The sequence below is a fragment of the Elephas maximus genome, chromosome 4 (assembly GCF_024166365.1).
Source record: "Elephas maximus indicus isolate mEleMax1 chromosome 4, mEleMax1 primary haplotype, whole genome shotgun sequence".
In the NCBI taxonomy this organism is placed as follows: domain Eukaryota; kingdom Metazoa; phylum Chordata; class Mammalia; order Proboscidea; family Elephantidae; genus Elephas; species Elephas maximus.
The window spans coordinates 8214267-8242164 of NC_064822.1; the positions used below are offsets into that span (position 1 = coordinate 8214267).

A 27898-nucleotide genomic window follows, 5' to 3' on the forward strand; every position below is an offset into this window, starting at 1 on the left:
GAGCATACCAATGAGTGAGAAGATGGTGTAGGACTGGCAATGTTTCATTCTGTTGTACATAAGGTTGCCATGGGTCAGGGCCAGCTCAGTGAAAAGCTGGCACTCAAAGGGAAAATACTCCTCCACCACATATGAAGAAGAACAGGGGAACGGGGAGGACAGAGGAAGCCCTACACTTCTGACAGTGTCGCAAGAAAACACTAGCCTGTAAGGAAGTTAGACTCATCGCTATTAATTTTGCAAAAGGCATCCTGTCTTAGACAAACAACTGAATCAGCAAGTTGTTGTTTCACTGTTTCTCCCGAGAACTATGACCTCCGGAGTACAACACTGGGGTCCCTGGATGGTGCAAATGGGTAACGTGATCAGCCTTTAACCAAACGGCTGGAGGTCTGAGTTCATCCAGAGGTGCCTGGGAGAAAGGCCTGGAAACCTACAACCAAAAAATCAGCCACTGCCAACTATACAGAGCACAGCGCTACTCTGACACACAGGGGGGCCACCATGAGTCTGTGCGGACGTGGCAGTAACTTGCAAAGCACAAAACTGCTGATTGGAAGAGAAACTATTGAGCAAAAAGGTGTGGTCCTGTTTTCAAGAAGAGGACCCAGCTAAAGGTGCCCGTAAGATACCAGTACTACCCATTAAGTTGGCAGTAGAAAACGTTAGCATACATTGAGAAATACTTTGAAAACAGCATTAAGAAAACAAATCACAATCTACTTATAAAACAATAAAACTACAGGAAATAAAGAGAATTTATAGATTCATTTGAGGTCAAATCCCAGGAACTGTCTTACTCTGTCCAATGTTAGGACAGCATCTTAGCCTAATTAAAATTTCAAATGTTAGTGCCTTTTGTTTATTGATTTTTTTTTTTTTTTTTTAAATTTTTTACCTCATTGCACTTGTTTATTCGCCTGGCTACAATAAGCTGGATCATTCCTCGTTTGTTTCCTTCCGTGGACATAGACCTTCTCAGGGTTTCCATAGCATCTTGGTTTGTCTTGCCCAACAGGGATTCTCCATTCACTGCTATCAGTTGATCATTCACCCGAAGCCTTCCATCCTGGGAAAACAGGTAAAAATAGATGGTCTGTTATAAAACAAGCTGCTTTCCCTTTAATTAAAAAAATAAATAGAAATAAAAACAAAACAGAAAACCTTTAATCCTAAGGGATTATGCCCAATTGAACACTGGCATAATAACATCTAAGCAGCCATTGTAGCCTGTGTCCATTTCAATCACTTATACATTTGTAAATCAAGTCATTACCATAATCTGTTTACCAAAATAGCATACTAATTCCAAGGACACAAAGCAATTACTTTCTCCCTTCCAGAGACCCCCAATAGAGATTATTTACAACCCAAGACATGGAAAAGCTCAAGGCTCTTAGACAATTGCAGAAAACTGTCCTCAAACCAAACAGCCAGGAGATTTTCTCTAGCCTATTAAATAGGATAAAGGAACCTATTGGGATGGAAGAAGAGGAGGAAAAATGAGCCCTTACTATGTACTTGCTTTGTGCCAGGACCTAAAGTTTTGCACAGATTATCCCCATTTAACTAGAATGACTATGGCCTGAAGCTTCTGTGGGATAAAAAAAGAAGAGATGAGATTATGGACTCCATCCCAAAACGATACTTCATTGAAATTTCTCCTACCGACTTGACTATGGAGTACTGTGAAGCTATGAGTTGGAGTCGACTTGATGGCAATAGGTTTGGGTGTTTTTGTGAAGAAACCAGAAAACATTTGTTAAATGTACACGTTTCCAAAATAGGAATACATTTGAAATGAAGATTATTTTGTTAACAGTCATACCGCTGACAAAGTTGACGTATGCTTACTTTAGACGCTGCTCCTCCGTTAATGATGGACTTGACAAAGATCCCCAGGTCCGCATGGTTCTCTTTGGACCGGTTCCCTTTGACACTGACACCGAGACCAGCTGATCCTGAATCATTAAGTGGAACTTCAAACGTGAGAAACTCCCTGGTGCCATCAGGCGTGAGAACAACATCCTCATCTTCAGCTTTCTAACAGAGAACACAATTGCACAGCATATTATATTTCCATGTCCCTTTCTCACAGTTATTTTGAAGGCCATTAATAGGCAGTTCTTTGGTCTTGACAGGCAGAGTATTTCCACCAAAGCTGCATGGTAACAGTGTATCTGCACCCCCTCCAGATGATTCCTGGAACCAGCTGTTAATATTTTTATGTATCACTTGTTTCAACATAGAAACAAACCCAAACCAGATTATAAGAAAAACTGGAAAACAATGCAGTGGAAGGGCTGAGTAGATCTCAATAGCTGGTTTTTTTTTTGAAGGAGGTGCTGTTTATATCTTCTAAACCATAGGAGAAAAACAGTAACACAAAAATTAAAATAAATATAATAACTCATTTGTCCTTTTTTTTTTTAATTAGGAATTTTCAATGTTATTCATAGTTTAATGTTCGCTAATAGTGTATCTTTTCATTTACAAGCAATAAGAAGTCCTGATGACACCAAGTCAGAAGAGGAAAGTATTTATGTTCAGAGAGCTACTAAAGACTTTTAACCTTCAACATCTGGGAGACAAAGCGCAGATAAACGCTATGGAACAAATTCCACAGTACTGTATCATACACAATACAGCTGGTGAATAGCATTCAAGCATTGTCGTTTAATTAATTAGTTGTATATGCAAGCTTTGTTTTCATAATTGCAGTCACCAAATGCTTAAGAGGACTGTTTTAAAATGCGATGCATTTATGATACACACACTCTTGCACATCTCACTGAAAACACGGAGGAAGAAAGGAAAGCTTAATAAATACTCTGCTGAGCTGGAGTGACAGGGCATATTGTCACTAAGAAACATTCTATGCTAGAAAAAGCAGCAGTCTGTCTACCTCCTGAAGTCTCCAGCACTCCCGTCCACTGTCATGACTTCTCCCACCACCTCGACACCGCTCACCTCCAGATCAGTAAGACAGGAGCTCCTTTCCAACCACCTACGTAACGAACATGGGGCGCAGGCGCCTCAGAACACAAACAAACCTCATCTAGCTCTACAATCTACTTCTTTTTTCTCCCTATTAAAATATTTTTCCAGCATCCACTCATTCATTCAAGCTGGAATTATCAAGTTACGACTGAGGAATGCTTATATATGTAATGGTACATAGCTAAACTGGAATAAAGCATATCTTATAAAAATCGAATTTTTGAAGAACAGTCAATGACACACATAAATATAGGCTACTGCAGACAAATGGAAATATGGGTAGGCTGCTATTTTATTCTTTGCATCCCACCAAATTTTTCAAATTTTCTAATTTGAATCTAAGTTAATATAGTAATGATAAAATGATTTTTAAAGGAAGTTGGGGACATAATCTCAGATTGACTCTGAGATGTTTCAACCAGATGTACACAATGTCTGGAAGTGCAGCTTTTATTAACAACAGATTACTCTTTCAGATGATCATAAAACAAGAGATATGCTAGGAAGTCTAAAAATCTATAATAATGTGATTTTTAAAGTGACATTTCTAATTAACTAATATACAAGGTTGGCATTTTATGGGAGTACATTCTTGGTGCCATCTCAAAGGACTGCTTTGTAATTATTAGGGCAATGTACATTTCCACGAAATAAAATTAAATTGCTAAAAAATTAAAAACATGAAAATTATAAAGAATACAAAAAAAGAACAAGTTGAAAAGATTCAGGGCCACAGCTATGTTAACTATGCAAAGTAAACACATTTCAGCATCAAAGTCAAGATAAAGCCTAGGCCTGCTCACCTTAAGAATTCCCTTATATTTAATAAACTTCCCAGAAAATAATTACATTTCCAATCAAGCCAGTATATTGGAGAAACCCATAAAACCCACTGCATCCACTCGATTCTGACCCATATTGACCCTACAGGACAGAGAAGAACTGCCCCATAAGGCTTCCAATGAGCAGTTGGTGGATTTGAACTGCCAACCTTTTGGTTAGCAGCTGAACACTTAATCACTGCACAACAAGGGGTCCGCATTGGAAAAAAGTAACATGAAATAACCATGTGAGAAGTACACTCCTGTATTTAGTGTGCAAAAGTATCTTTGCATGCTTGTTATGATCTATAAACACCAAATTGATCTCAATTTTTATTTTTATACATATGGCTTGAAACAATTTGAGTCTATTAAATAATGGCTTTGTGAGAATGAATAGAGCCACCTCAGTACAAAATCTATTACAGAAACGTAATGAGGAGGTAATTTTTTTTATTTGAAATTCAAAACAGTATCAATAACATCAAAAAACACCATAGTCCTCTTCCACTTTACAATCTTGAGTAACTAAAAGATAAAATTTGCTTTATCAATGAGTATTTATATTCCTGGAAAACAATGCATTAGTGAAGACATAGAGACCAAACCAAAAACTCATTGCCATTGAGTCCATTCCGATGCATAGCAACCCCATAGGACAGAGTACAACTGCCCCCTAAGTAGACACATTTAAGTATAATCATTCAGTACATATATTTGCCTCAAATATGTAAGTTTCTTAATTGTCATTTACTGATTTCCATCTTCAGCTTGGCTTTTTAATTTTTACTGATTTTGACATATTCACAGGCTTCCCTAACGTTTAAAATTTGCAATTTTTTCCTACTTGAAAGTGAAGATAAGAAGCTGACTGAAAATATGAAGAAAATTTTTAATCTCATTGGAATCATCTCCTGACATGCCCTGCTCTGAATCTGTCTTAAAAGGGAGTATATTCTCCTTAGGAAAGTTTCATTTACTAAGAAAACTACAAGATAGGCATAATTTTCTTTTTTCAGCTCTGTCCATCAAGTCTTCAGTCATTATCAACACTAAAAACATTTGAGTAAAAGACTGTACTTTCCATTTGATATTTCATTATTAACCCATTTGGCTCTTGACCTAAGACTACAATTCATGCCAGCTTTAAAACTTAATTCTCTGGAAGCAAACTGACGAAAAATTGGGTCTTCAAGAACAATTTGATCCCACTTATATGAAATACCTAACATAGGCAAATGCATGAAGACAAGAGTTTACTAGTGGATACCACACAAGCACACGTGTCAGGTTTATCAGTGGAACGGGTGCCGAACTTCTGTGTGAGGCGATGAAGGACTTCGGGAAATAGGGTGATGGCTGTACAAGATAGTGAATGTAATTGATGCCAGTGAACTGTACACTCACACATGGGTGACATGGCAAGTTTTCTCTATATATTTTATCACAATAATATGTTTATGATTTGAAATGCTGTATCACAGTGAACTTTTACAAAGACATACTACTATTCAGATCCTTATATTCTGACAAACTGGAAGCTAATTTTCTATCACCTTTATTGTTATTCAGGCCAAATTTTTTGCTTCTTTATCAACCATTTCTTGAGTCAAGTTCTTTCGATAGAAATGCAATAAATGTATTTTCTTTAATTTGCCCCTCAAGCCATTCGTACATGCACAATCATGTCACACAAGCACGTGTCATGTATGTCACTCAGGTACCTACACGTATGCACCTTCCGATGAATTTTCCCATCAATGCAACCTGTCAGTTCTTATTGTGCCCATTACTCCATGGGCATTTTTGTCTTTCAGTGTTCAGAAAAATGGGCATTTTTGCTAAGCATATTAAAAATAGAGAATATCTGCTGAATGGGCAGTATTAAAGCTATTTACCTCTCCACTATCCTCAAAGCAGCAGCAAAGAAGCACAATTAAGCTGTACTGAGATAGAAAAATACTCACAAGTGACTAGCCAAGGCCTAGCTTTTCTTCTTCCCCAAACAATAGTTTGAATACCAGTGCTGAAGGTACACCAGGCCAACAGGCAGCTCTCCATCTGCAGAAATCTGCATCAAGGATTTATCTCCAGGAGAGGAAATGAAAATTGATTACATTAAATGGCTACGAGTCAGAATTGACTCTATGGCAACAGGTTTGGTTTATGTAAAGCAGCAGAAATTCCAATCACAAGAAGAGTAATTCCTAAACCTCACTATGTAAAAATTTTTATAAGGGTGTACAAAAGGTTATGAAGAGACAAAAGAAACATGGCATGTGCGTATGTATCACAGGATTACAGAAGTGGGTCCATTATCGGACTTTGGACTTTGCAATAGATGGCTCCGCAAACATTTTATCACTCCTACTCCAATTCCTTGATTTCTCTCTCAAAAATTTGGCCTTTCTCCATAGAGTTAATATTTTTAATGCACAAGTGCCAAAAAATTAATAAAAAAAAAAGAGATGTATACTCCCATAATAAGCGGTAAAGGGATGTGAACAAGTGATTCATTAAAGAAATACAAGTGGACCAATAAATAAGCCAGGCAGGATATTTCTAGGAATAAAGGACATGCAAGTTAATCTAGCAACAAAATAGTTATCAAATTTCTTTTTTTTTTAAATAATGATATACAGCAATGTAGAGGTGAAATAAATACTTTCTTGTACTGCTGGTGAAAATATCAAAAGGTACAATGTTGTGGATGCCAATTTGATAGTGCTTAACAAACACCTCTATATTTTGCTTATTGCTTAACCCAGAAATATTATTTTTAGCAATATGTCCTCAAAAAACTAATTGTGGTCATGCAAATATTTAACTGCAAGGATGTTCACTACTTTAATTGTAACAGTTAACAGCTGAAAGCAATCTACATGCATAGCACTACGTAGATTAAGGAATACCTACACAATGGACTACCATTCCACTATTAAATTGTCTTAGAAAAATGTTTAGTGACAGAAAATTAAGACTAATAAATTGGGTTTATTCTATGGATTTTCAAAACGTCCAGAACTTCAGCCATCATAAGCTGGACATCCTATTTTTATGAGTTTTTTAATGTTTGTCTTCCCATGTCAGTAGAAGCTCCAAAATGAAGGGATTTATCAGTCTTTTCTGGTGCGTGGAATATTACACACACACTATCTACATAAAAAAAAAATAGGTAAAGAAAATAAAAGACGTCAAAATGGTGACACTGAAGAGATAGAAAGGCAAGTGATTTTTTAAAAATTATTTCATTTATTTATATTCTGATGAAATATACATAGCAAAACATACACCAAGTCAACAATTACTACATGTACAATTCAATGCCACTGATCACATTCTTCAAGTTGTACAGCCATTCTTGCTATCCTTTTCCAAATTATTCTACCATCATTAACATAAACTTACTGCCCCCTAAGCTTCTCATTTAAACTTTTGAGTTCCTCTTGTCAATTTGATCACACAAAGATACTTCTTTAGAAGAGCACAATGCTCAAGGCAGGCATTCTTTCCTAATTAAGTTAAGCTGTTTGGTTTAAAGATGACTTTAAGGCATTGTTTCAGTTTAAGGTTTAAAGCTTAACTATTCTCTCAGGACAACAGTTTTGGAAGCAGGTAATCCAGCATCATGGCTCCAGAAAGTCTGAATTCCAAGAAATCTTTAAAACTGTATTCCACATATCCCCCCTTTTGATCAGGGTTAGTTTACAGAATCTTTGATCAAATGATTCAGTAGTGGTAGCCATCTTTGCCCCAATTTTTAATTGGCTTGTTTGTATTTCTGTTGAGTTGTAAGAGTTCTTTAAATATTCTGTATATGGACCCTTACCACATATATGATTTGCAAATATTTTCTCCAGTTGTGTGGGTTGCCTTTTCACTTTCTTTACAATGTCCTCTGACGCACACATTTTTAATTTTAACGAAGTCAAATTTATCTATTTTTTTCTTTGGTTGCTTGTGTTTTTGGTGTCATATATAAAAAACAGTTACCTAATCCAAGGGCACAAAAATTTACTTCTATGCTTTCTTCTAAAAGTTTTATGGCTTTTTGTCTTAGATTTAGGTCTTTGATCCATTTTGGGTTAATTTTTGCATATGGTGTGAGTGCGAGGTCCAAATTCATTCTTTTGCACATTAATGTCCAGTTTTCCCAGCAACATTTGTTGAAAAAACCAATCATTTCCCATTGAATGGTCTTTGCATCCTTGCTGAAAATGAATTGGCTGTAGATTTATAATTTCTTAATTCTCAAATCTATTCTATTGATCTATATGTCTTATGTTATGCCAGCATCAACTATCTTGATTACTGTAACTTTGCACTAAGTTTTGTTTAATTGTGCTTTCAGTGAACATTTACAGTGCAAATTAGTTTCTCATTCAAGAATTTATACACAAATTGTTTTGTGACATTGGTTGCAACACCCACAATGTGTCAGCACTCCCCCTCTTTCCCTTTACAACCCAGGCTCCCCTTGTTCATTTGTCCTATACTTTCCTGCCTCTTATCATTGCTTTTGGACAGTGGCTGTCCATTTGGTCTCATATACTTGATTGAATGAAAAAGCACGTTTCTCACGTGTGTTATTGTTTATCTTATCTTATAGGCCTATCTAATCTTTGCCTGAGAGGTGGGCTTCAAGAGTGGCTTCGGTTCTGAGGTAGCAGGGTGTCTGGGGGCCATAATCTCGGAGATTCCTCCAGTCTACCTTTGTTCTACATTTTTTCCCGCTCGGTCTGGGACCCTCTACTGTGATCCTTGTCAGAGTAGTCAGTGGTAATGGCTGGGCACCATCCAGTTCTTCTAGGTTCAGGCTTGTGGAGGCTGTGGTTCATGTAGTCCTTTAGTCCTTTGGGCTAATATTTTTCTTGTGTCTTTAGTTTTCTGCATTCTCCTTTACTCTGAACATGATGAGACCAATAGAAGTATCTTAGATGGCCATTCACAAGCTTTTAAGACCCCAGATGCTACTCACCAAAGACGGATGTAGAACATTTTCTTTAGGAACTATGTTATGCCAATTGACCTAGATGTCTCCTGAGGCTACAAGTGACTTTACTCTTCTGTGCCTAACTGAATTTTCTATAGTGAATGTGTATTACTTTTTAACATAAAAAAAGTCAGTTGTGTGCTATTTCTTGAATTCTTTTTCTTCCTCAAAAGCACAATGTGTGTGTTGGGGGGAAGTGTATATATGTTGGGCAGGTAGTGGTGGTGGGAGGAGGAGAGAGGGACTGTGGATGTCTACCTTATGATCACACTAACAAAGCAGTCTGTTAGATCAGTATCACAAATGGCAGCAGACCATTACATATAGCTAACAAAAGTTTTTATAGAAGTTAAGAAAGTTAATGTCAACCCATTAAAAATCAAGGCAGCCTCTTCTCACCATCTTCACTGATATCATCTGAACATAAGATTCTATTTTCTTTTCTGTTTGCAAAATTCAATCATGTTTTGTGAAGATTAAATAATATGAGGGTATTCCAGATAAAAATTAATAATAATATTTGTTTTTAATTAAAAGGATTATTAAAATAGACAAAATATCTTGATTTTTTTTACATAAATAAACGACCCCAATCATACTACAAAGCTTCTTTTAAGTTATGTATTTTAATTTATTTCATATGTGAGGGAAACATTTATGCATGTCATTTTTCTTGGCATTTTATGGCTAATTATTCTTATTAGCAAAGTTAAAATATTGCCTCTGTCTTTATTGCGCTTTTTTTTCTAATTCAAATAGTAGATGACAAATAAAATTTAGAGGATTCAAATTTTTTTCTTGATAATAAAAATACTGAGAAACAATTATTTTAGACAGTTTAATATTAACCCAGAGAAATAATTATCCAGTCCAGAAAACATCAGACAATGCCAAATTGAGGAACATTCTACAAAGTAAGTGACCTTCAAAAATGTCAAAAGGCAAAAACCAAACCCGATGCCGTCAAGTTGATTCCAACTCATAGTGACCCTACAGGACAGAGTAGAACTGCCCCACAGAGTTTCCAAGGAGCACCTGGTGGATTCAAACGGCTAACCTTTTGGTTAGCACCCATACCTCTTTACCACTACACCACAAGGGTTTCCAAACTGTCAAGGTCACGATAAAAAGATATATTGAAGAAATATCCCAGATTAGAGACTAAAGAGACATGACAACTAAATGCAATGTGTGATCTTGGATTGGATCAAGTATTACCCCTCAATTCTAAGCTATATTGTTCTCTAAAGCTCCACTTTTTCCCAAAAGCTCTGAATTCATTTTAAAATTATGGTACACTCTTATATGTAACCCACCCAAGAGTTCTTAAGGAGTTTTCTACGTAGTCTGCATTAGTCCTATTTTAAGCCCAAAAAAGAAAATGGCACTTGGTAAGTCACAACCTGATGACCAGTAGGTAAATTCACTACTCCATACAACCTGTACTCCAACCAGGAAATCCACAGTGACAGTCCCCCACCCAGTGAATAAACCTCACAGGCTTTTCTAAAGCAAGGGAGTTTGTCTAGGACACATAGCAGGTGACCCCTTTGCCACAATTTTCAATGGATAACCTAAAATGAGAGTTCTGAATCACTTACTCTCATTAACTTATACAATATTTGGAAGATATACCAGGAATTTACATCTCAAAAATTCAAAAGCTCTGTTGGCCATTGACTCCACTTATCAACCTAAATGACCTATTTTTTTCCTGAACTTAATCAGTTGTGAATCATAGCAATACTCAACCAACAAACAAATTAACTGTGCTTCTACTCTGGGGTTAGGCTACCAGTTATGCACTTTAAGACATACCTGCTCTCAAGGTGGAAACCATTACAGCTACAGCTGCTAACCAAAAGGTCAGCAGTTCGAATCCACCAGGCGTTCCTTGTAAACTGTATGGGCAGTTCTGCTCTGTCCTATAGAGTCGCTATGAGTCGGAATCAACTCGATGGCAACAGGTTTTTGGTTCTCAAGGTGGTTATTAGTCACATGAATGTTGAAATAATAATAGAGATCTTAATGATAAAACAAAATACATGCATTCAACAAATACATTCAAAAAACAAGCAGATGAATACGACAAAGAATCAGAGAAGGAACAAAATACTATTGCTAGCCTGGGAGAAACCTTATGAAGTAGGTAGAAAGGAGTAAGACTTTAATGTTAACTGTCAACATGGAGAAGCCAAGAAGAGGAGAGCAACGCAAGTAATGAAAAAGTATATACAAAATTAGTCACCAGTCACCAAGCTGGGAACAGACAAACTGTCCCTGGGGCACTGAACAGAAATGACTAGCACTAAGCACATGCCCCAGTAAAGCCTACATGTCAATCCACTAGTAACATAAAAAAATCAGGGCGGCCTCTACTCAGCATCTTCACTAATAGGGTATCATCTGAGCTTGGGATTCTTTCTTTTTCTGCAAAATTCAATCATATTTTATCAACACTCAACTTGGAACTAAATAATATGTGTATTGTTGTTGTTAGTTGTTGAGTTGATTCCAACTCACGGTGACCCCATGTGTGCAGAAGAGAATTGTTCCACAGGGTTTTCAAGGCTATGTCCTTCTGGAAGCAGATTGCCAGGCCTTTCTTCCCAGGCCTCTCTGGGTGGTTCGAACTACCAAACTTTTGGCTACTAGTCGGGCACTTAACTGTGCCACATGAAAACAAAAAACAAAAAAACTATTGCCATGGAATTGATTCCAACTCATATACATACATACGTGTGTGTGTATGTATTTTTTAAATTCCATGTAACAAACTGTTCCATAACAGCCTATACTGAGTGTATGAGAAAACTGCCCCATAGATTCCAGAGGCAGACAACCTGGGTTGATACCTGACTTCCTCACTTAACTATTAGCTATAAGATTTGGGAGAAAATACCTAAATATTCTCAATTTAGTTATTTTCCCCTCTACTTTAAATACTATTCCTTACAACATCATGGTTATTGTGAAGACTGATGAGATAATCCACACAAAGAACTTAACACAGTAATAGATCAATAAACGTTAGTCCTTGATAGCACTTCAAAGTTACAAGCAAGGTTAACGTTTAAAGGTGAAAGGAACATTTTTCTATTCTCTGTAAGGCTGTATGAACCATGTATAGTTCCTGATAGCAATAATATCATGCTTTATTTTTTTTTAGGAAGAGAAAAAGAAAACAACTGTACCCAGGGGTACCTTCCCTGTGGTGTAAAGTGGATTCACCATGGTTTGCTTCAAAATCTACACTGAGAAAAGCCAAAATAAAAGTTGGACACTGGATCGAGATTCACGGTGAACTCACTGGTGCATTTTTTCTTACTTCTAGCCTTTGAGCAAAAAGATCATCTAGGATGTCACAAACCTCGAACCTGAGACAAAAGAAAACCACTAAGGAAGACTAATAGAAGCAGCAGAGCTTGTCATGCAGTTTTCCTTGAGTACCAAGAACTGGCAATATTTAAAACACCTGAACCCGACACGTGCCACAGAAAAGGTAGAGAGGCAGAGGCCCCAAAATGAATTTTCTTTAATCATAATGTTTAACATGATGTCTTTAACAATCAAAAATGGTATTGTATAGAAAAAGTACAAACCAAGTCCCAGATGGTGTAGAACATTAAAAAAAAACTACAAGAAAGATATCTTAAAAACAAAACTCTGCTTTTGACTTTGTTTGGAAAACTCTCATCAGAAAGTTTTCATTTGTAATCAGAAGTAAAACATGCACACATGTGTACATCATGGCTCTTGTTAATGTGACTGAACTGGCATTCACCTGGCAGGCTAGTATGAGCACGTAGCTTGGGGGTGAGGAGTGGATCCGTATGCACCTTGCAATAGAATACCAAATTTCAGGCAGTGCTGCGTCTTCCCCTCAATAATTGTAAGGTTGATGGTTTATCCTCAGTTTCCTCAATAGAACTAAATGTTTTGAAAGAACATGCCTATCTTTACTGCTTATATCACCATTTTCTATCTCAGATTTTTTTATGTTTTAACAGATGTAGTTTATGTGCGAAGTCACTCTGTTTTCCAAAAACTTCCATGATATTGAGAGTCCAAACCACAAAAGGAAGTGGCCCTTCACCCAGGGATCAGCCTACAAATACTTACCCACTTAGCATTGATCTTGCCACTAGTTCACAGTATGGGTACTGCTATAGAAAAGTTTGAATATTTACATAAGCAAATCTGTCAATCTATTCTCTTAGGGTTCATCGTGGTTGGACAAGCATTCGTGGTCCAAAATTCATAGAGAAATTTTAGTATTTTTTTCTCTTAGACTTTTTAGTCTATTTTTATGTTTAAACTCATAATCAACTAGGTTTTATTTTGGTATATGGTGAGGAAGAGCAATCTAATTTTTTGTTCTAAATACTAAATAAGCCATACTTTACCACTAATTTGAAATGCCACGTTTAACACACCTACACATACCACACGCTCACACATAAAAAAAAAAAAAATGCACATACATATATACACCATGCCTGTTTCTGTAATCTCCAATCTGTTTAAATGATCTGTTTGTCTAATCCTGTAACAATACCATGCTGATTTAATTATCATAGTTTTATGGTATACTTTACCATCATTATCTTTAAAATAGCGTAACTGACTCTTGTGCCTCCACTTTATCCTTTAGAGTCAATTTGTCCAGTTTCCCCTTAGCTCCTAACCTACCATGCCCCTAAAACACACACACACCCCATCGTGGATTTCAATTAGCTATCACTAACATATTTTATATACAAAAAATTAAGACGATGAATTTTCTACAATCCACATTTATTAATGTGTAAAATTCTCGTGGCTGTGTACTGATTTTCCTCTGAGGCCTTGTTTGTTGACTATTTTTGTAATTATGTAATATTTGAAAATAACATGGTTTTTAGTTTATTAAGTACAAAGTTGTGTGTAAGAATATGTAGAGAAAATCAAATCTGTTCACTATGCTATTCAAATCTTTTATACTCATATTTTTTGGGGCTACTTAATACAATTTTGGGAATGACGTGCATTAATATTACCCACTGTAGATACGGTTTTGTTAAATTGTCTGCTTACAACTAAGGTTTCATAAAAACCTACTTAAAACAAAAGTGTTCACTTTTCAGCCTATCATATCATAAACATATCTGGGAACGACGCTGTTTGGTATATAAAAGATTCTGAGTATTAGAACTGCTAACAGATTATATTATGTGTCGATATAAAGCACCCTCTTTTTTCCTGACGCAGTGCATCCACACTAGAGAACTTTCAGATACTGATACGGCAATTCTTACTTTCACTGTGCTAGCATTGCCTGCTAGAATCAACGTGTTCTCTTATTGTCTGTATTAGGATTTGTCTTCTAAATAGGACAAAACTAGTTTTGCTTTTTAATGTGATCTGGGAGTACTTGACTTTTATTAAGATAAATTACACCCTTTACAGTTATTATGATAACTGATACGTTTAGCCTAATTACTGACATCTCATTTTATTCTTCTTGTTTATGACACATTTTTATTGTATTCTTTTAGCACTCCCTGATTTTTTCCATACCTGAGCCAAGTTGTCTTTTTTATTTTCGCCCACTCTGTAGCCACTTATAGGATAGCATTTCACAACTTTATGAAGTTCTTTATAAATCTGTCAAACTATTAAACTTGCCAATTTTGGGTCCCTCTCAATACAGGAGTGAATAGGAAATTATTCTCTCTCTCTTTTATGCCTGCCCAGCCAAAAATAATCAGAAAATGTTCTGTAGTTGGGGTAGTAACAGTAAGTCACCTTAAAATAAGACCTCTCTGGAACTGAATGAGCCTATACGTTACCTATCAGGTGCCAGGAAAAGAGAGAACATGTAACTTCATGACTGATTAGTATAAGAAGTTAGTTCCATGTAATCTTTCCAACATCTCTACACCCTGCAAAAGACAAAGCTCTTACCGTTTCTTTTGGAATCTGCATCTGGCTTGGCTCTGCATTCTAGAAGAATTGAAGAAAAACATAAATACAGACTGACCAAAGCCATCTTCAACACACAGGGACACAAAGCTTTATTTAAAAGAAATTTTGCTGGTTCTCAAAAATCCACAAAATATATAAAGCGTCATTAGATTGTTTTTGTGTGTGTGTGTTTTAAGATTTTTTTCTAGTTGTAAATTTTCAATGAACAAGTAAAAGTTACTTTGGAGGGAAACAAATCTTATCAAACTGCTTTTCCTATTCATGGCACTGTTTGTAATACTGTTTTTTTATTCTCCTGACTAAATTTAAATTATAATGTATATAATGATTTGGTAGCTAGACCAGATAGCTAGGTAGCCTGAATCACTGTCTGAACCACATGCATTATACTTTTAAAAAATTACATAAGGAATATGATTTTTTTCAAATAATAGAAAGTTGCTTTAATTATATAGATACTTAAAGGTTGATTTATTAAATAGGCACATATTAATAAAAGTATTTAGTCTTAAACATAGAATTTAAACACAGACACCCCAAACAGAGGAAGGGAAAGATCTGTCCATTTGATTCAGAGATCAGTTTCTTAAACGCCCTCTCTAACTTCGGTCTTCAGGTTTTTATTCTTTTAAATCTTGAAAGGAAGCTGCAAGGTGCACAACAGTCTGATGGCCTACTAGCTCACTCTTCAGTGAAAAGCTCACAAGCAATAGATTAAATAACAAGCAAACAAACAAACAAAAAGTAAGCGGCAGAAGGGAAAAACAGAAGCCAAGAAGATCGAAACTGGACGAGCAGAACGTGAATAACCCCAAGCTGGCTGCATGGTGGCACCAGCCCTGGGAGAGGCTGCTTGAGAGCGGTGGTTCAAGCTTTGGCAATCTAGTGCTGGTTATTGCCCAGCCTCGGGTAAAGTGAGGAAGAACTACAGCCTATCAAGTCACTTCTAAAGCTTATTTTTCTTTTTGAAAGTGCTCATTTACAATTTAATAGAGGCATCTCCAGATTTAGGATCAGATGGCATTTAAGCACAAAATTGGATAACAGTAGGAGAAAAATGGGAAAGAATTTAAATTGAGGAAGAACTCATTAAACATTTTCAGATATAAATAAAGACATTTCTATAGTTTATTCAAAACCTACTTAAAACAAGTGTTCACTTTTCAACCCTATCGCAAGCTAGGATTTCCACAAAATTGCACTAAGTTGTGTGTGACCGAGGGATGGGATAGTCAGAGGACTGAAATTTATCCTGTCTGTAATAAAGGAAAAATGTTATCAACCATGACATATCCATACTTGAAGTTATAGCCTATGGGGATTAGGCTATACAACAAATTTGGGAATTTGCTAGCCACTAAAGATTAATTGTTGTTTAGACAAAAGCTAGCTGAAAGAGATGTCAAATATTCTAAAATGACCCAATTAGAATCTGTTTCGAAATAGTTAAAATAGCACATGTATTTGAAGTAAAACTCTTTCTCACCACAACAAAAGATAAAGGTAATCCTCTAAGTAGGCAATATTTACATGTAAATAAAACCTAGCATTTTTACAGAAAAATACTCAGAACTATGTACCTTTAAAATACATTTTTCACTCACACCAATACCATGTAAATGTTCCGTCTAACAGCTAGACATATTTACGCATTTATTAAAAGTGCAGCAGACAGTCTGCAGACAAATGCCTTTTGATTTCACTTCAGATAATGTGATGTATATCGGGAATTAACAGTCATGGGGCTTATCTGCACTCAGGGTCTTCTTATTTTAAATCATCATCGTTTTTTTTTAAATGCTCCTTTTCATACAATAACAAGCAAACATCTTTATCTGGCTTACCTACGTGTACTACGAAAAACGTGTCACACGGACTGGAGGGGATGGCAAGCTTTCAACCACAGCCTTTGGAGTGACAGTTATGAAATCACTGACTTCTCTGTGTTCAATCAGTCCATCTGAAAGCTTTCAGTAATAAACATTTGCCGTCAAGACAATATCCCTACAATCTGATCTTTAAACATCCCTATACTCATGACTGTAGATGTCTATTTCTAAAACTGAAAGAGTACGAGAGAAAAGAATGCTTGTATTAGGTTAAAGCTGAAGGAGACATAAAATATGAAAAGTTTGGAAAACGTCTCAATAAACATTTGCTAAAGGTAGCTAAACCAGATCTCTGGCTCATGTGCATAAGAAATCTTTCAGCTGCTCTAAATCTACACACCAGTTCCCTTGGGTGGAAGGCGTCTTCCTGGCGAAAGACCAGAAGGCTCACAGTCCCTTCCATCTTGGTGCTTCTCAACAGGGAAACAACTTCCTCTTGGGATTTGCCTGCTAAATCGACTCCATTTACCTAAAACAAATAAAAAGTTTTCAGCTGCAATTCTGTGCAAACAAAAGATCCCCATTCTAGGACTGGCCATGTCTGCTGTGGAACATAACTTATTTGATGATAAATTCTGCAATAATTTGAAAATCACTGGGCTTTTGTGATGGAAAAAGAAACTCAGACCAGCTATCCGGATGTAAGATAGTAACTAGTAAATATTTTAGTATTCATCAATAAACTAAAGGGTACAAACCACCAGGGCATTTAAAACGTCAAGTTAACATAAAACTTACTGGCTTTGAGCTGAAATATTTTAATGGTCTTGTATAGGATAGATATTTTTACACCAAAATAAAAAGTCACTGACTTCATAGGGTCAAAAATATTTTAACTTTCAATCAAATTTTACTGAAAATTGTGAAGAAAATTTTTATTAATATTAAAGAAGAATCACTAGGAAATAATGACAATGTTTTTGGGGAGGCAGCAATACTTCACCTCAAATTTTTTTTTTTTTAGGTTATAAGGAAATTCTACTAGGGAAAAAAGATTTATAATATCCAATTCCTAGGGAAACTCATTGCTTTCATCTCACAGGAAATATAACATTATCAGAGAGCACTACAACAGAGTGTGTACATTTCTTTAAAAAAAAATTCTGTATTATTCTCTTCAGACAAAAAATAATTGTTTAAGGCAGTTAAGTACATGACTTAAATTACAATATTAAAATCTTCCTGCGGTTAAAATTTGCGTTAGAAGCCCTGCCCTGCTACTAAAAAACAAAGGAAAGATGTTAACAACAGGTTCAGAGAAAGCAAGAATTTTCTAGGCAACTAAAAAAAAATATTAGGTATTTGATACTTTCTAAAATGTATGATTACAAATATCCATATACTGAGGAAAAGCTGCCCACAGAACTGTAAATATTGTAGAGCTATGACTATCGATCCCAGAAAGTTAGGTTTAAAACATGTGAAAATGAAGTTTCAGTTTTAAGAGAAAGCTGACAACTATAGAAAACAAAGCCAATTTCTGAAGTTTCAAAATGAAAAATAGAAGTCTTTGTGATGTGTCTGAAGTAAAGCACTAATGTGATTAAACAGAGAGAGACTCAAAAAACAAAGTGATTTTGAAAGGAAAGAAGGAATGGAGAAAGTGAGAAAGGAAGGGGGAGAGGGAAGGAGGGATGAAGGAAGGAAGAAGAGAGAGATAACAGGACACACTTTTTTTTGGACATAGAGGAAAAGGCCACTGGATTCAAGTCCCAGCTGAGATGCTCACTACAACGGCAAAATTGAACTAATACTACTCAATTTATACTACAAGGACACGTGGTCCTTCTGGAAGCAAAACTCTAAATATAATTTGTACTCAAGCTCTTCTTTGAAACTCCCTTTGAAATACATAAACATAGATAACTTTCATTAATGTGAATGTTTGTGCCTTCACAGAAACAGGAAGAAAAGGGAGAGAGACCGGGAAATAACATACTTCATTAGCCATTCGTTTTATTATTTCCTGCAGACTACGTATTCTTATCAGCAGATTGTATATTTCCCAATTATGAACTGCAGTAGCTGTGTGGTGCAAATGGTTAACACGCTCAGCTGCTAATCAAAAGGTGGGTTGTTTGAACCTACCCAGGGGAGCCTCGGGAAGAAAGGCCCGCTGATTTACTTCTCAAAATCAGCCACTGAAAACCCCATGGAGCACAAATCTACTGACACACTTGAGGCTGCTACACAGATGGAAAAATGGGAAAAACAGAAAGGGAATAAGGTTTAAGAATCTGTGCCCAAAATAAGGACACGGAAAAACGTCTTTAGGAAAGCTTGATCTGGAGAGGCCAATTCACTACTTACGAAACTACAAGTAAAGACAAAGTTTATTAAAAGTTTAAGATTGATATTTGAGTACCAAAAAACAAACTAAACCTGCTGCCGTTGAGTAGATTCTGACTTATAACAACTCTACGGGGCAGAGTAGACCTGCCCCGTAGGGTTTCCAAGGCTGTAATCTTTACAGAAGCCAACTGCCATGTCTTTCTTCCATGGAGCGGCTGCTGGCTTAGAACCACAGGCTTTTCATTTAACAGCTGAACACTTACCCACTGTGCCAGGAGGTACTCGTTAATAATTACCAAAACCAGTTGCCACTGAGTCAATTTCAACTCATGGCAACCCCACTGGTATCAGAATAGAACTGTGCCCCATAGAGTTTTCAATGGCTGATTTTGAGAAGTAGATCAGCAGGGCCTTTCTTCCCAAGGCTCCTCTGGGTAGGTTCGAACAACCCACCTTGTGGTTAGCAGCTGAGCATGTTAACCGTTTGCACCACACAGCTACTGCAGTTCATAATTGGGAAATACACAAACTACTGATAAGAATACAGACTAGGTAGTCTACAGAAAATATTAAGAAAAGAATGGCTAATGAAGTGCATTTTTCTCAATCTCTTTTTTTTATTCCTCTTTATGTTGAATAAATATTTACATAAACGGAACCTATCTATGTTTACGTATTTCAAAGAAAGCTTCAAAGAACAATTAACAGAAACTCAGAAGGTACAGAAAGGACATTTTGAAAAACTATTTCACTTTTCTTTTTCTGACATTTGACTCGTACGTCTCAATTCATTCTCTATGCTGCCATTTCAGAATTTCCTTGTTGCTCTAAACGAGACACACTGTGTCCATTCATCTCATTTGTCTCTGTTCTGATTGCAAAGTAGATAACGATTTTGTATCAGCAGACATAAATGTAAAATCATCTAGAAGTATAACCTAATAGACATTATACTTACATAATGACAAAACGTGATCCCATAAACCAAACATTCTGAATCATGAAAATTTCATGAGTCAGCTAAATGAAAACATGGCTTCTCACAAAGTAACATAAAATATTGCAAATGGAAAACGTAGAAATACACTGCTTTGTAATGCATACTTCTGCTAAAATGTATAATTTACTTTGTATTTTATGAAAATATTAAAAAGATTTTAATCTTCAAAATGGAGCTTTTCAAGAATCAAGGAATGCCGTATTTAGAGAAGTCACTCACCTCTATGAGTCTATCCCCTGCCTTGAGTCTGCCATCTTGAATGGCAGCCCCTCTTGGAAGAATGTTTTTCACGTAAATTGGAGCTGAGCCACCTATTGTTACATCTCGGGAAGTGATGCTAAATCCTAAACCTTCTGTACCTGGATATGTAACAGAAAAAAAGGAATAAATATAACAAGATACCTTAAATTTTACAGGCCCATCAAACTTAAAGGATTTGTTATTCTCTTTTTACCTCAACTTGAAGACACTGTATAATTTTCACAATGGCTTACATTTCTTCTAATATTTTAAGACTGTAATACATTTTTCAAAATAGACAATTATGATAGGGTCAAATGGCACATATATGGAAAAATCATTAATCTAGGAAGAAATGACAATCTTGAAGAAAAGTGGAAGTTAATATACAAATTTGCCTGCTAAAACTTTTTAATCGATCTTAATCCTTGGGTACAAAAATAAACTTAATATTTCTCAATGGGGAAAAAAAATTAAAACCCACAGTACCTCAAAAATCAGGTCTTACTCTGTAATAATGGTGTCCATATTTGACGGGGAGGAGGTGGAAGCAAGGGAGAAGAAAATGTCCAGGGAGAGGACAACCTTCTGGACACAGACAATGGAAACTCCCAAGGCTGTAACTACTCACAGCAATTTACTGACCTGGACTGAACCCTATTACCTTTACATAGCTCTTTCTTAAAAAAAAAAAAAAAAAACCCAGTGCCGTCGAGTCGATTCCGACCCATAGCGACCCTTAGTTCTCTCTTAAAGTTCTCTCTTAGTTCACCTAAATCCTCCCCCATATACTTCTGAAAAAGACAACATTAAAGCAAATTTCTCACTGAAGAATCCACCTCAGCTCATGGCTACCATCTCTGAGGATCATCATATTATGTTTAAAGGTACTGAAATTAATGAGGCATTTATAAATTACTCGGCTGATTTGTACAATTTAAATTCTAGGTTCTTTGGCAGCTTTCTTGACAGGTGGGCTTATAAGCTCAACACAGTGTAGGAAAAGGGGTTATATGTCACTAGAATAAAAATGCAATAAGCCAAAATGCGCCAAGATAAAATGTGAAGATAATGATAAGTTTCTAATGAGTCAGAATTTTTATAACACCTTAAATAATGACTAATTTCTACCTAAGCTTTTAAAAAAGTTACTTCTTAAATATAAGTTTCCATTTTGGTAAAAAATGATACTTAGGGCAGAGACTTGCTCATTCAGGGATGAATTAAGAGATCAGCTAAAGTGAAAATCTAGAAAATAATGTACTTAATGGTACACTTCAGTAAAAATGTTATGTAAAAGTATAAGTCTAAGTAAGCAAATTAATACAGACAAATAATATGAATGAAAATGTGGAATGAAGAAGAAACATGAAACAGAAATGAAGAAAACATTCAATAATTTATACTTGTAACTAAACCTACTATAAATATTCCCCAGTTGAAACAAAACATTCATCTACTTGAAGTCTGAAGTCACGTCAATGGGCCTGGACTGTTAATTTCTTGTCTTCTGTGCTGAAGACTCGAATGGCATATTGTCTACATGAAATTTTCCTAATTATCCTGCTGGGACTTTTCCATATGTCTCTGTGTTTTCATGGCACTCTAATGACTTGCAATAACATTTATTAAGAAAGAATTCTAAATTGTTCTCCCTTTGTAATATTAATTTGTAGTAACTACAAAGGCTGACTGTTATAGGGACCTCAATACTATTAAAATATCAGCAATAACCCCTAAATCTGTAAGCTAAAAGTTCAGGCAATGACCTTTAAAAGAAGATAAACAGATATCAATTTTCATTAGCAAAGCCAACAAAACATTTTGCACTGACTGAAACAGATTACTGACCTTCTCCTCTGACTTTATTAAAAAGCTAATTTCTACAAAAGAGCAGGGTATTTCAGAATGCCAAAATGGAAGTAAATATTAAGAAATCATAATTATGGAGGCAAGTACATCGGGGCTATTCTTTTTGTCATGCTGTATGACACAGATCCACAATCATGCCCAAGAATCATTATAGTGACGGCTTCCCTTTCTAGTCCCTAAGAGTTGATTTCTGTTTTTAAAGAACTGCTAAAACTCAAAACATGTTAGTTCACTTTGAACTGAATTTAAAGTTTAATATCCACACACCCTATGTTTGTAATGTATTTCACTAAAAACGTTAAATGTAATGATAATTGGTAAAATTATTATCTACTAGCTACAATGAAACCTTGTTCAATTCTCACAAAAATTGCAATTATTAAAATATCTGTATTTAGAACTAATCAAAGAAAATCAGCATTGTTCCCCGTTTGCATTTATAGTAAACATAATTTATTTCATAAACCACTCAAAGTGTGGGCAGCACTTCGCTCCTTAGGTCATATATTCTCATTTATTAAATTAAAATCAAGAAAGATACATGGGGCTTTACATCATCTAGATAATCCAAGGTCAAAAAAATGTTTAAAAGGAAATCATTGTTTCTATTTTTCTCATGCTGATTAACCACATTCTAAGTTAGACAGTATAAAATGTAATCATATCTTTTTAAATGCTGTCAAAATAAAACTGCTGATTCCTGTATTCAGAAGAATGATTCTTTATTTGCCTTTCAATGGCAAATAAAATATCACTTCATTTAAAAAGTTCATACTAATGTCATAATTTCTTAAACATAATAATTGTGAAAAACTGGTAATTAACTAAACACATTTACCTAAAAAAAAAAAAAAAAAACACATTTACCTAGATCAGTATAAAAGGGCAAACATGTTTATAACAATGGCCAAGTAAAATACGTTACCTTTGGTGATAAATCCCAAGCAGAATTTTATTTGTTATATAGCTCTATTTGAGGTTGTTGACGTGATGTTGCTTAAAAACTAATGTCTGTCATTTGGATAGAGGAAAAGAAGGAAAGGGGGTCCAATGTTTCCCTCATTTGGGAACTGAAAGAGCTAAAAGGATATTTACGCTGATATGCCTCTGTATTTGTAAGGAGTTATCAAAAGTGGAGGCAAGCTGTCGACTCCAGCTCACATCAACCAAGTATTTGGAGCTGAAAATCCAGTCTCCAGGAATAAAGAATTTGTGGTTCACAAAAAGTTCAACAAAGAGCGTGATTTAGAAAGGAAATAGCAGTCTCAGAGTATCCCACTTTGTAAAGCCTGGCCGACTGTGTGAACCTCAGGATATGGAAAGAATCTGCTCCCAGCGACCGTGTGACTTGACCAAGTCACTCAGCCTCTCTTAGACCCATTTCCATCCAACTGGGGGTTGGCTAAGTTCATAAAAAAAGGAACAATCTTTAAGAGGACGCTATTTTGAAAGACATGATTAAAAAGTTTATCGAAATGCTTGGCTGAAGATGGATGACGAACAGCAAAAGGGTATCTCAGCCCCTGGGGGGGAAACACTGACTTGGAAATCAGAAAGTTGTTATTAAGCCCAGCAGTCAGCTCTGAGCTGTGCAGGAGGCTGAACTGAAAAAGTGTGCTTCCTGGACCATGACACCACAGTCTATGAAAAGTGGATGCTTAAATAAAAGTACTGGGAATGGGTGCACAGCCTGATACAGGCTTAGCAACCCATTACCACTTCCATGTCACTTCAAAAAAGGGGAGCAATGGAGTATTTGGGAAAGTAGGAGACAAGGAGCCAATGGCTTAGCTTCTCAGCCTTCTGTGGTTCAATGACTGAAAGCCTCAAAAGTCAATTGTCATCCCCAAAACGATGGGGCTGAAATGGAGGTCCTCTAAAGTCCTCGCTGAGGGCTGTATTTGCACAAATGGACCAATCAAAGCAGTCTAATGTTCGCTATGTGTTTGGGTTTCACAGTAACACCCCCAAAGGTCTTGTTTCAATTTCATTCATTATCAGAAATTTTAGTGCAGTAGTAAGTGCCACCCTCCTGGCATTAACTTTTTTTCAAAGTCTTATTCTCTGAACTATTACATTTGAATTTCTGTACCGCAAAATGAATCAGAAAAGTATAAAAATTACAATTTTAAAACATCTTCAAAAGCACATTTTGTAACTTAAAGGAAAAAAATCTGTATATCAGTTCTTTCACATAATAAACATTAGGGCGTTTGGGGCTAGTTGGTTAACTTTTAAAATAAATTCTGTAAAAATAAAACAAGACCAACCATACCTTTTTTAAGCTGGATATTAAGTCTCTTCCCAATTTTTTTGGTGTTATAACCACTGCTTACATTCGTATTAAATGCATTTTGTGGTGCTGGAGCCAGAGCTGACGGCGGTTTCCCGGTGGGGTTGGCACTATGAGGTAGTCGTGGGTAAGAGTCTATCTGCTCGTGCTGATTCAGTCTGGGCACTCTCGGTACTGCGTGAAGTCCTGCACCATGTACACCCCTGTTATCAATGTACTGGCTGTCGGGGCTGAAGTGGCCGGAATAGTAATTATTCTTCTCACTTTGGGATAGTTGCTCATACTGCTCTTTATTTGCTGCAGGAACCACATGGAACCAAATGATGGGTGTACGCATGGCTTGGCGAAACATATGTTGTGCTCTGGGTTTTAGAAAGAATAGAAAGTTAGCAAATTAAGACTGACAGACTAGAAGATATTATGAACTTAATTGAGTATACTAATTAAGCAACAAGAACTGACAGACTTTGTTGGAAGTGAACAGCAAAATACTAAAACCCATTTATCAATCAACTTTGCATGCCCTGGTATAAGCAGAGCTGTTTCTCCAAATGTAAATTTCTCATTCTCTAAATAAAAATGGCAAAATCATCTACAACTGCAGATAAAATACTGTGCTCTCAGCCGTAAATCATTAAACAACTGTTTTACGCACATCACTGAACAGAGGTATTATAAATTCGAAGTTAATAGAAATTACCATATTTTACGCAAATAACATACGCCTTCTACGTTCTTTTGCCAACTGCTCCGTACCGCCGTGAGGTATTTGTGTAAGTACGTCAGGCTAATTTTTTTTTTTTTTTTTAATAGCAACACATAGAGAAAAACTGGCATAGCAGCACTTACAAAAATACTTCACAGGGGAGGCTGGCACACAAACATAGAAGGCATGCATTATTTTTGTAAAAATATGGCAAATACAACTTCTGTACAACCTTATTCAATACAGCTTTCATAAATTATAAAATATTTCCTTACAGGTAGAACACTTGAGTATTCAAAGAAATAACTCTCTTTAAAAATTTACTTAGGAAACTATACAAAGCAACTAACTATTCATTATCTGTCAGCTAGGAGCCCTGATGGCATCATGGTTAAGAACTCGGCTGCTAACCAAAAGGTCAGCAGTTCAAATCCACCAGCCGCTCCTTGGAAACCCTAATGGGGCAGCTCTACTCTGTCCTATACGTAGCGATCAGTTGGAACCTACCTAACAACAACATAATTCAAGTCTGTGTATGCAAAAATTGCAAGAAGTCAAGTGTTACCTCAATGATTCAAAATGTTAATGGTAGTGGGTCCCAGTGCTATCACACGAAAACCAGCTAGTCAGTAGTCTCCCTGAGTCCTTAATGTTTCTCCTCACTCCGGCTTTTATAACAGGACCTGGGCAACGTCATTTATTTATTTGTAGCTAAATAAGGACGTGAACCAGGATGAAGAAAATTTATGTGTGCCCAACAGGGGGGTTCAAAGGAGCGTTTTCTGTTTACTCATACTGAGAAACACTATGTGCACCAAAGTTAGAAAAGTGGCTTAAGTATAATAAAAACTAGCACACTGATCACTTTTCTAAATGGTAAGGAAGTAGCAAAATTATGAAGCCTAAACTAAGCCCATAATATTTTACAAAGAGCTCTATCAGTCACATGGCATTTTGAAATATAGTCTAATGGTAGTAATTACCTTGAGTTTGATTAAATTTTTAAAAAGCTAGGTAATGGCAGAAAATATTCCTTTCCAGTAAAAAGACAGAGATCAGAGGCATTTTGTTTGAAGCATTCCCACTGCCAAAAGCATGACAGAGAAGCAGTACAGCCAACACACACTTACTGTTCAAATCTTCTGTTTCGAAGGTCGCCATCATTAATCCTGACAATGCAATCGTTCTCATGAAAAAGGTTTTCCTGTTCAGCTTTACCACCTTTCTCCAATCGCTTTACTAACAACCCCAGGGTTCTGGAACATTAAGAATGCAAATGATTACACGTGTAATAGTTCCAGGGTGCACAATCTCCCACTGCTTTAATGTGCTGTATTTACAAAGACTTCCTTATAAGGAGGCTGTATATGGAGGTTGCCATGGTTAATGCTATGCGTCAACCTGGCTAGGCTATGTCTCCCAGTATCATGTCATGTCCTACATTTTGTGATCTGTTGTCCATTTTGTGGTGTTGTATAACTGTGTTGCAAAGCTTAAACCTCCACGTGTTAATGAGTCAGGATTACTGTGGGGTGTACCTTGAGTCATGTGCTTACTAAAGTCACGCCCTTACTCAGGTCACATCCTTACTCAAGTCACCACCTTGCTCAAGTAAGGGGAGCTTCCGAGATGGTGTGGCCTGCATCTAGTATATAAGAATGCTCCGGAAAAGCTCTCTTTGGATCCTGCATCCGGCTCGTCATTATCTGACCTCTGCTTCTTGGGACTTGAGTCAGCAGTCTGCCATCTGACCTGATTTTCCAGCTTCTGCAGCCCCTGCCAATTTGGGTTCCTCAGCCCCTGTAATCACGTGAATCAGGAGAAGCCTCCAGCCTGACACCTGATCCATGGACTTGGAATTTGCCAGCCTCTACAACCACAAAGCCATTTCCATGAGATAAATCTCTTTATATAGAAAGAAATTGTGTGTGTGTGTGTATACACACTTCACTGGTTTTGTTTCTCTAGAAAATTCAGCCTAAAACAAGGTGCATTAAATCACTACTAATACATTTTAAAATAATACCAAGACACAAATCTGAACAGTCTAAATGATGTGTAGATATTGATGCTTTCAGTAAAAATAAGAAATCATTTTCTGGCTCATCAGTATTACATTTCTAAACAAACTACACACTGCTGTCTATGCTTAAAAATGCTTCACAAGGGGCAAGTCTGATGATTCAGTGGGTATCACCGTGTGGAACAAAGGATGGGCGTGTATTTGTGAATGGCTTTGGTGGTTTTCTGTTCTAAGATAGCTGGTACTCTGCCAAGATGGCAGCTCTCATCCTTCGGTGGAAGCAAAGGTACGAGGAAAGGCTAGCCTTGTGCAATGTAGGCTGGAGATGGATAATGGGGAAGATTTTAGAAATAGAAGAGTTTCTGTGTTCGGCATTTGAATTTTAGAGTGCCTAATATTCTGAATTGCAAAATTTGTCAGGTCTCTCAAAAAGTAAGTAATGCTACTTTTTTTTTTTAAGAAAAATCAGAAAAAGTCTGCGAATGGTTAGAACAATGCTATCGCTTATCTTTGATATCTGCCATCAAATTTTCAATTAAAAGAAAAACTGGAATGAAATTTGTAGACCCATGTGGAACAAATCAAAATTACAATTGTAAAAATTACTAATGTACTTGCTAGACAAGACTAACCTCCTAAATGGCAGAATACCCTACACACCCCGAAACAAACGGTAAACACGTTATCACATTATGTGACCACAGCAGAAGGAATATCACCAGTCTTGGCCTAGTGCTGATTGCTATGACTTACTTGATCGTTAGCATAAAATCTGTATCATGACCATGGTAAAATTTTTATG

The 27898-nt window shown here is 36.3% G+C and overlaps 1 protein-coding gene across 20 annotated transcripts in view; it reads right to left on the reverse strand.

The window, feature by feature from the left end:
- The window catches only part of PARD3 (par-3 family cell polarity regulator), an 870612-nt gene that overhangs the window by 355406 nt on the left and 487308 nt on the right, over positions 1–27898 (reverse strand). For 13 of the 20 annotated variants that reach the window (XM_049885016.1, XM_049885008.1, XM_049885001.1 and 10 more), the window contains 7 exons: positions 26204–26329; positions 24350–24729; positions 20182–20321; positions 17011–17139; positions 14761–14799; positions 1855–2043; positions 899–1069 (listed from right to left, as the gene is read on the reverse strand). In XM_049885016.1, the coding sequence (XP_049740973.1) occupies positions 899–1069; positions 1855–2043; positions 14761–14799; positions 17011–17139; positions 20182–20321; positions 24350–24729; positions 26204–26329 (1174 nt within the window). The remainder of the gene's footprint in view (positions 1–898; positions 1070–1854; positions 2044–14760; positions 14800–17010; positions 17140–20181; positions 20322–24349; positions 24730–26203; positions 26330–27898) is intronic. The other 7 variants (XM_049885003.1, XM_049885014.1, XM_049885015.1 and 4 more) reach the window with 1 other exon arrangement.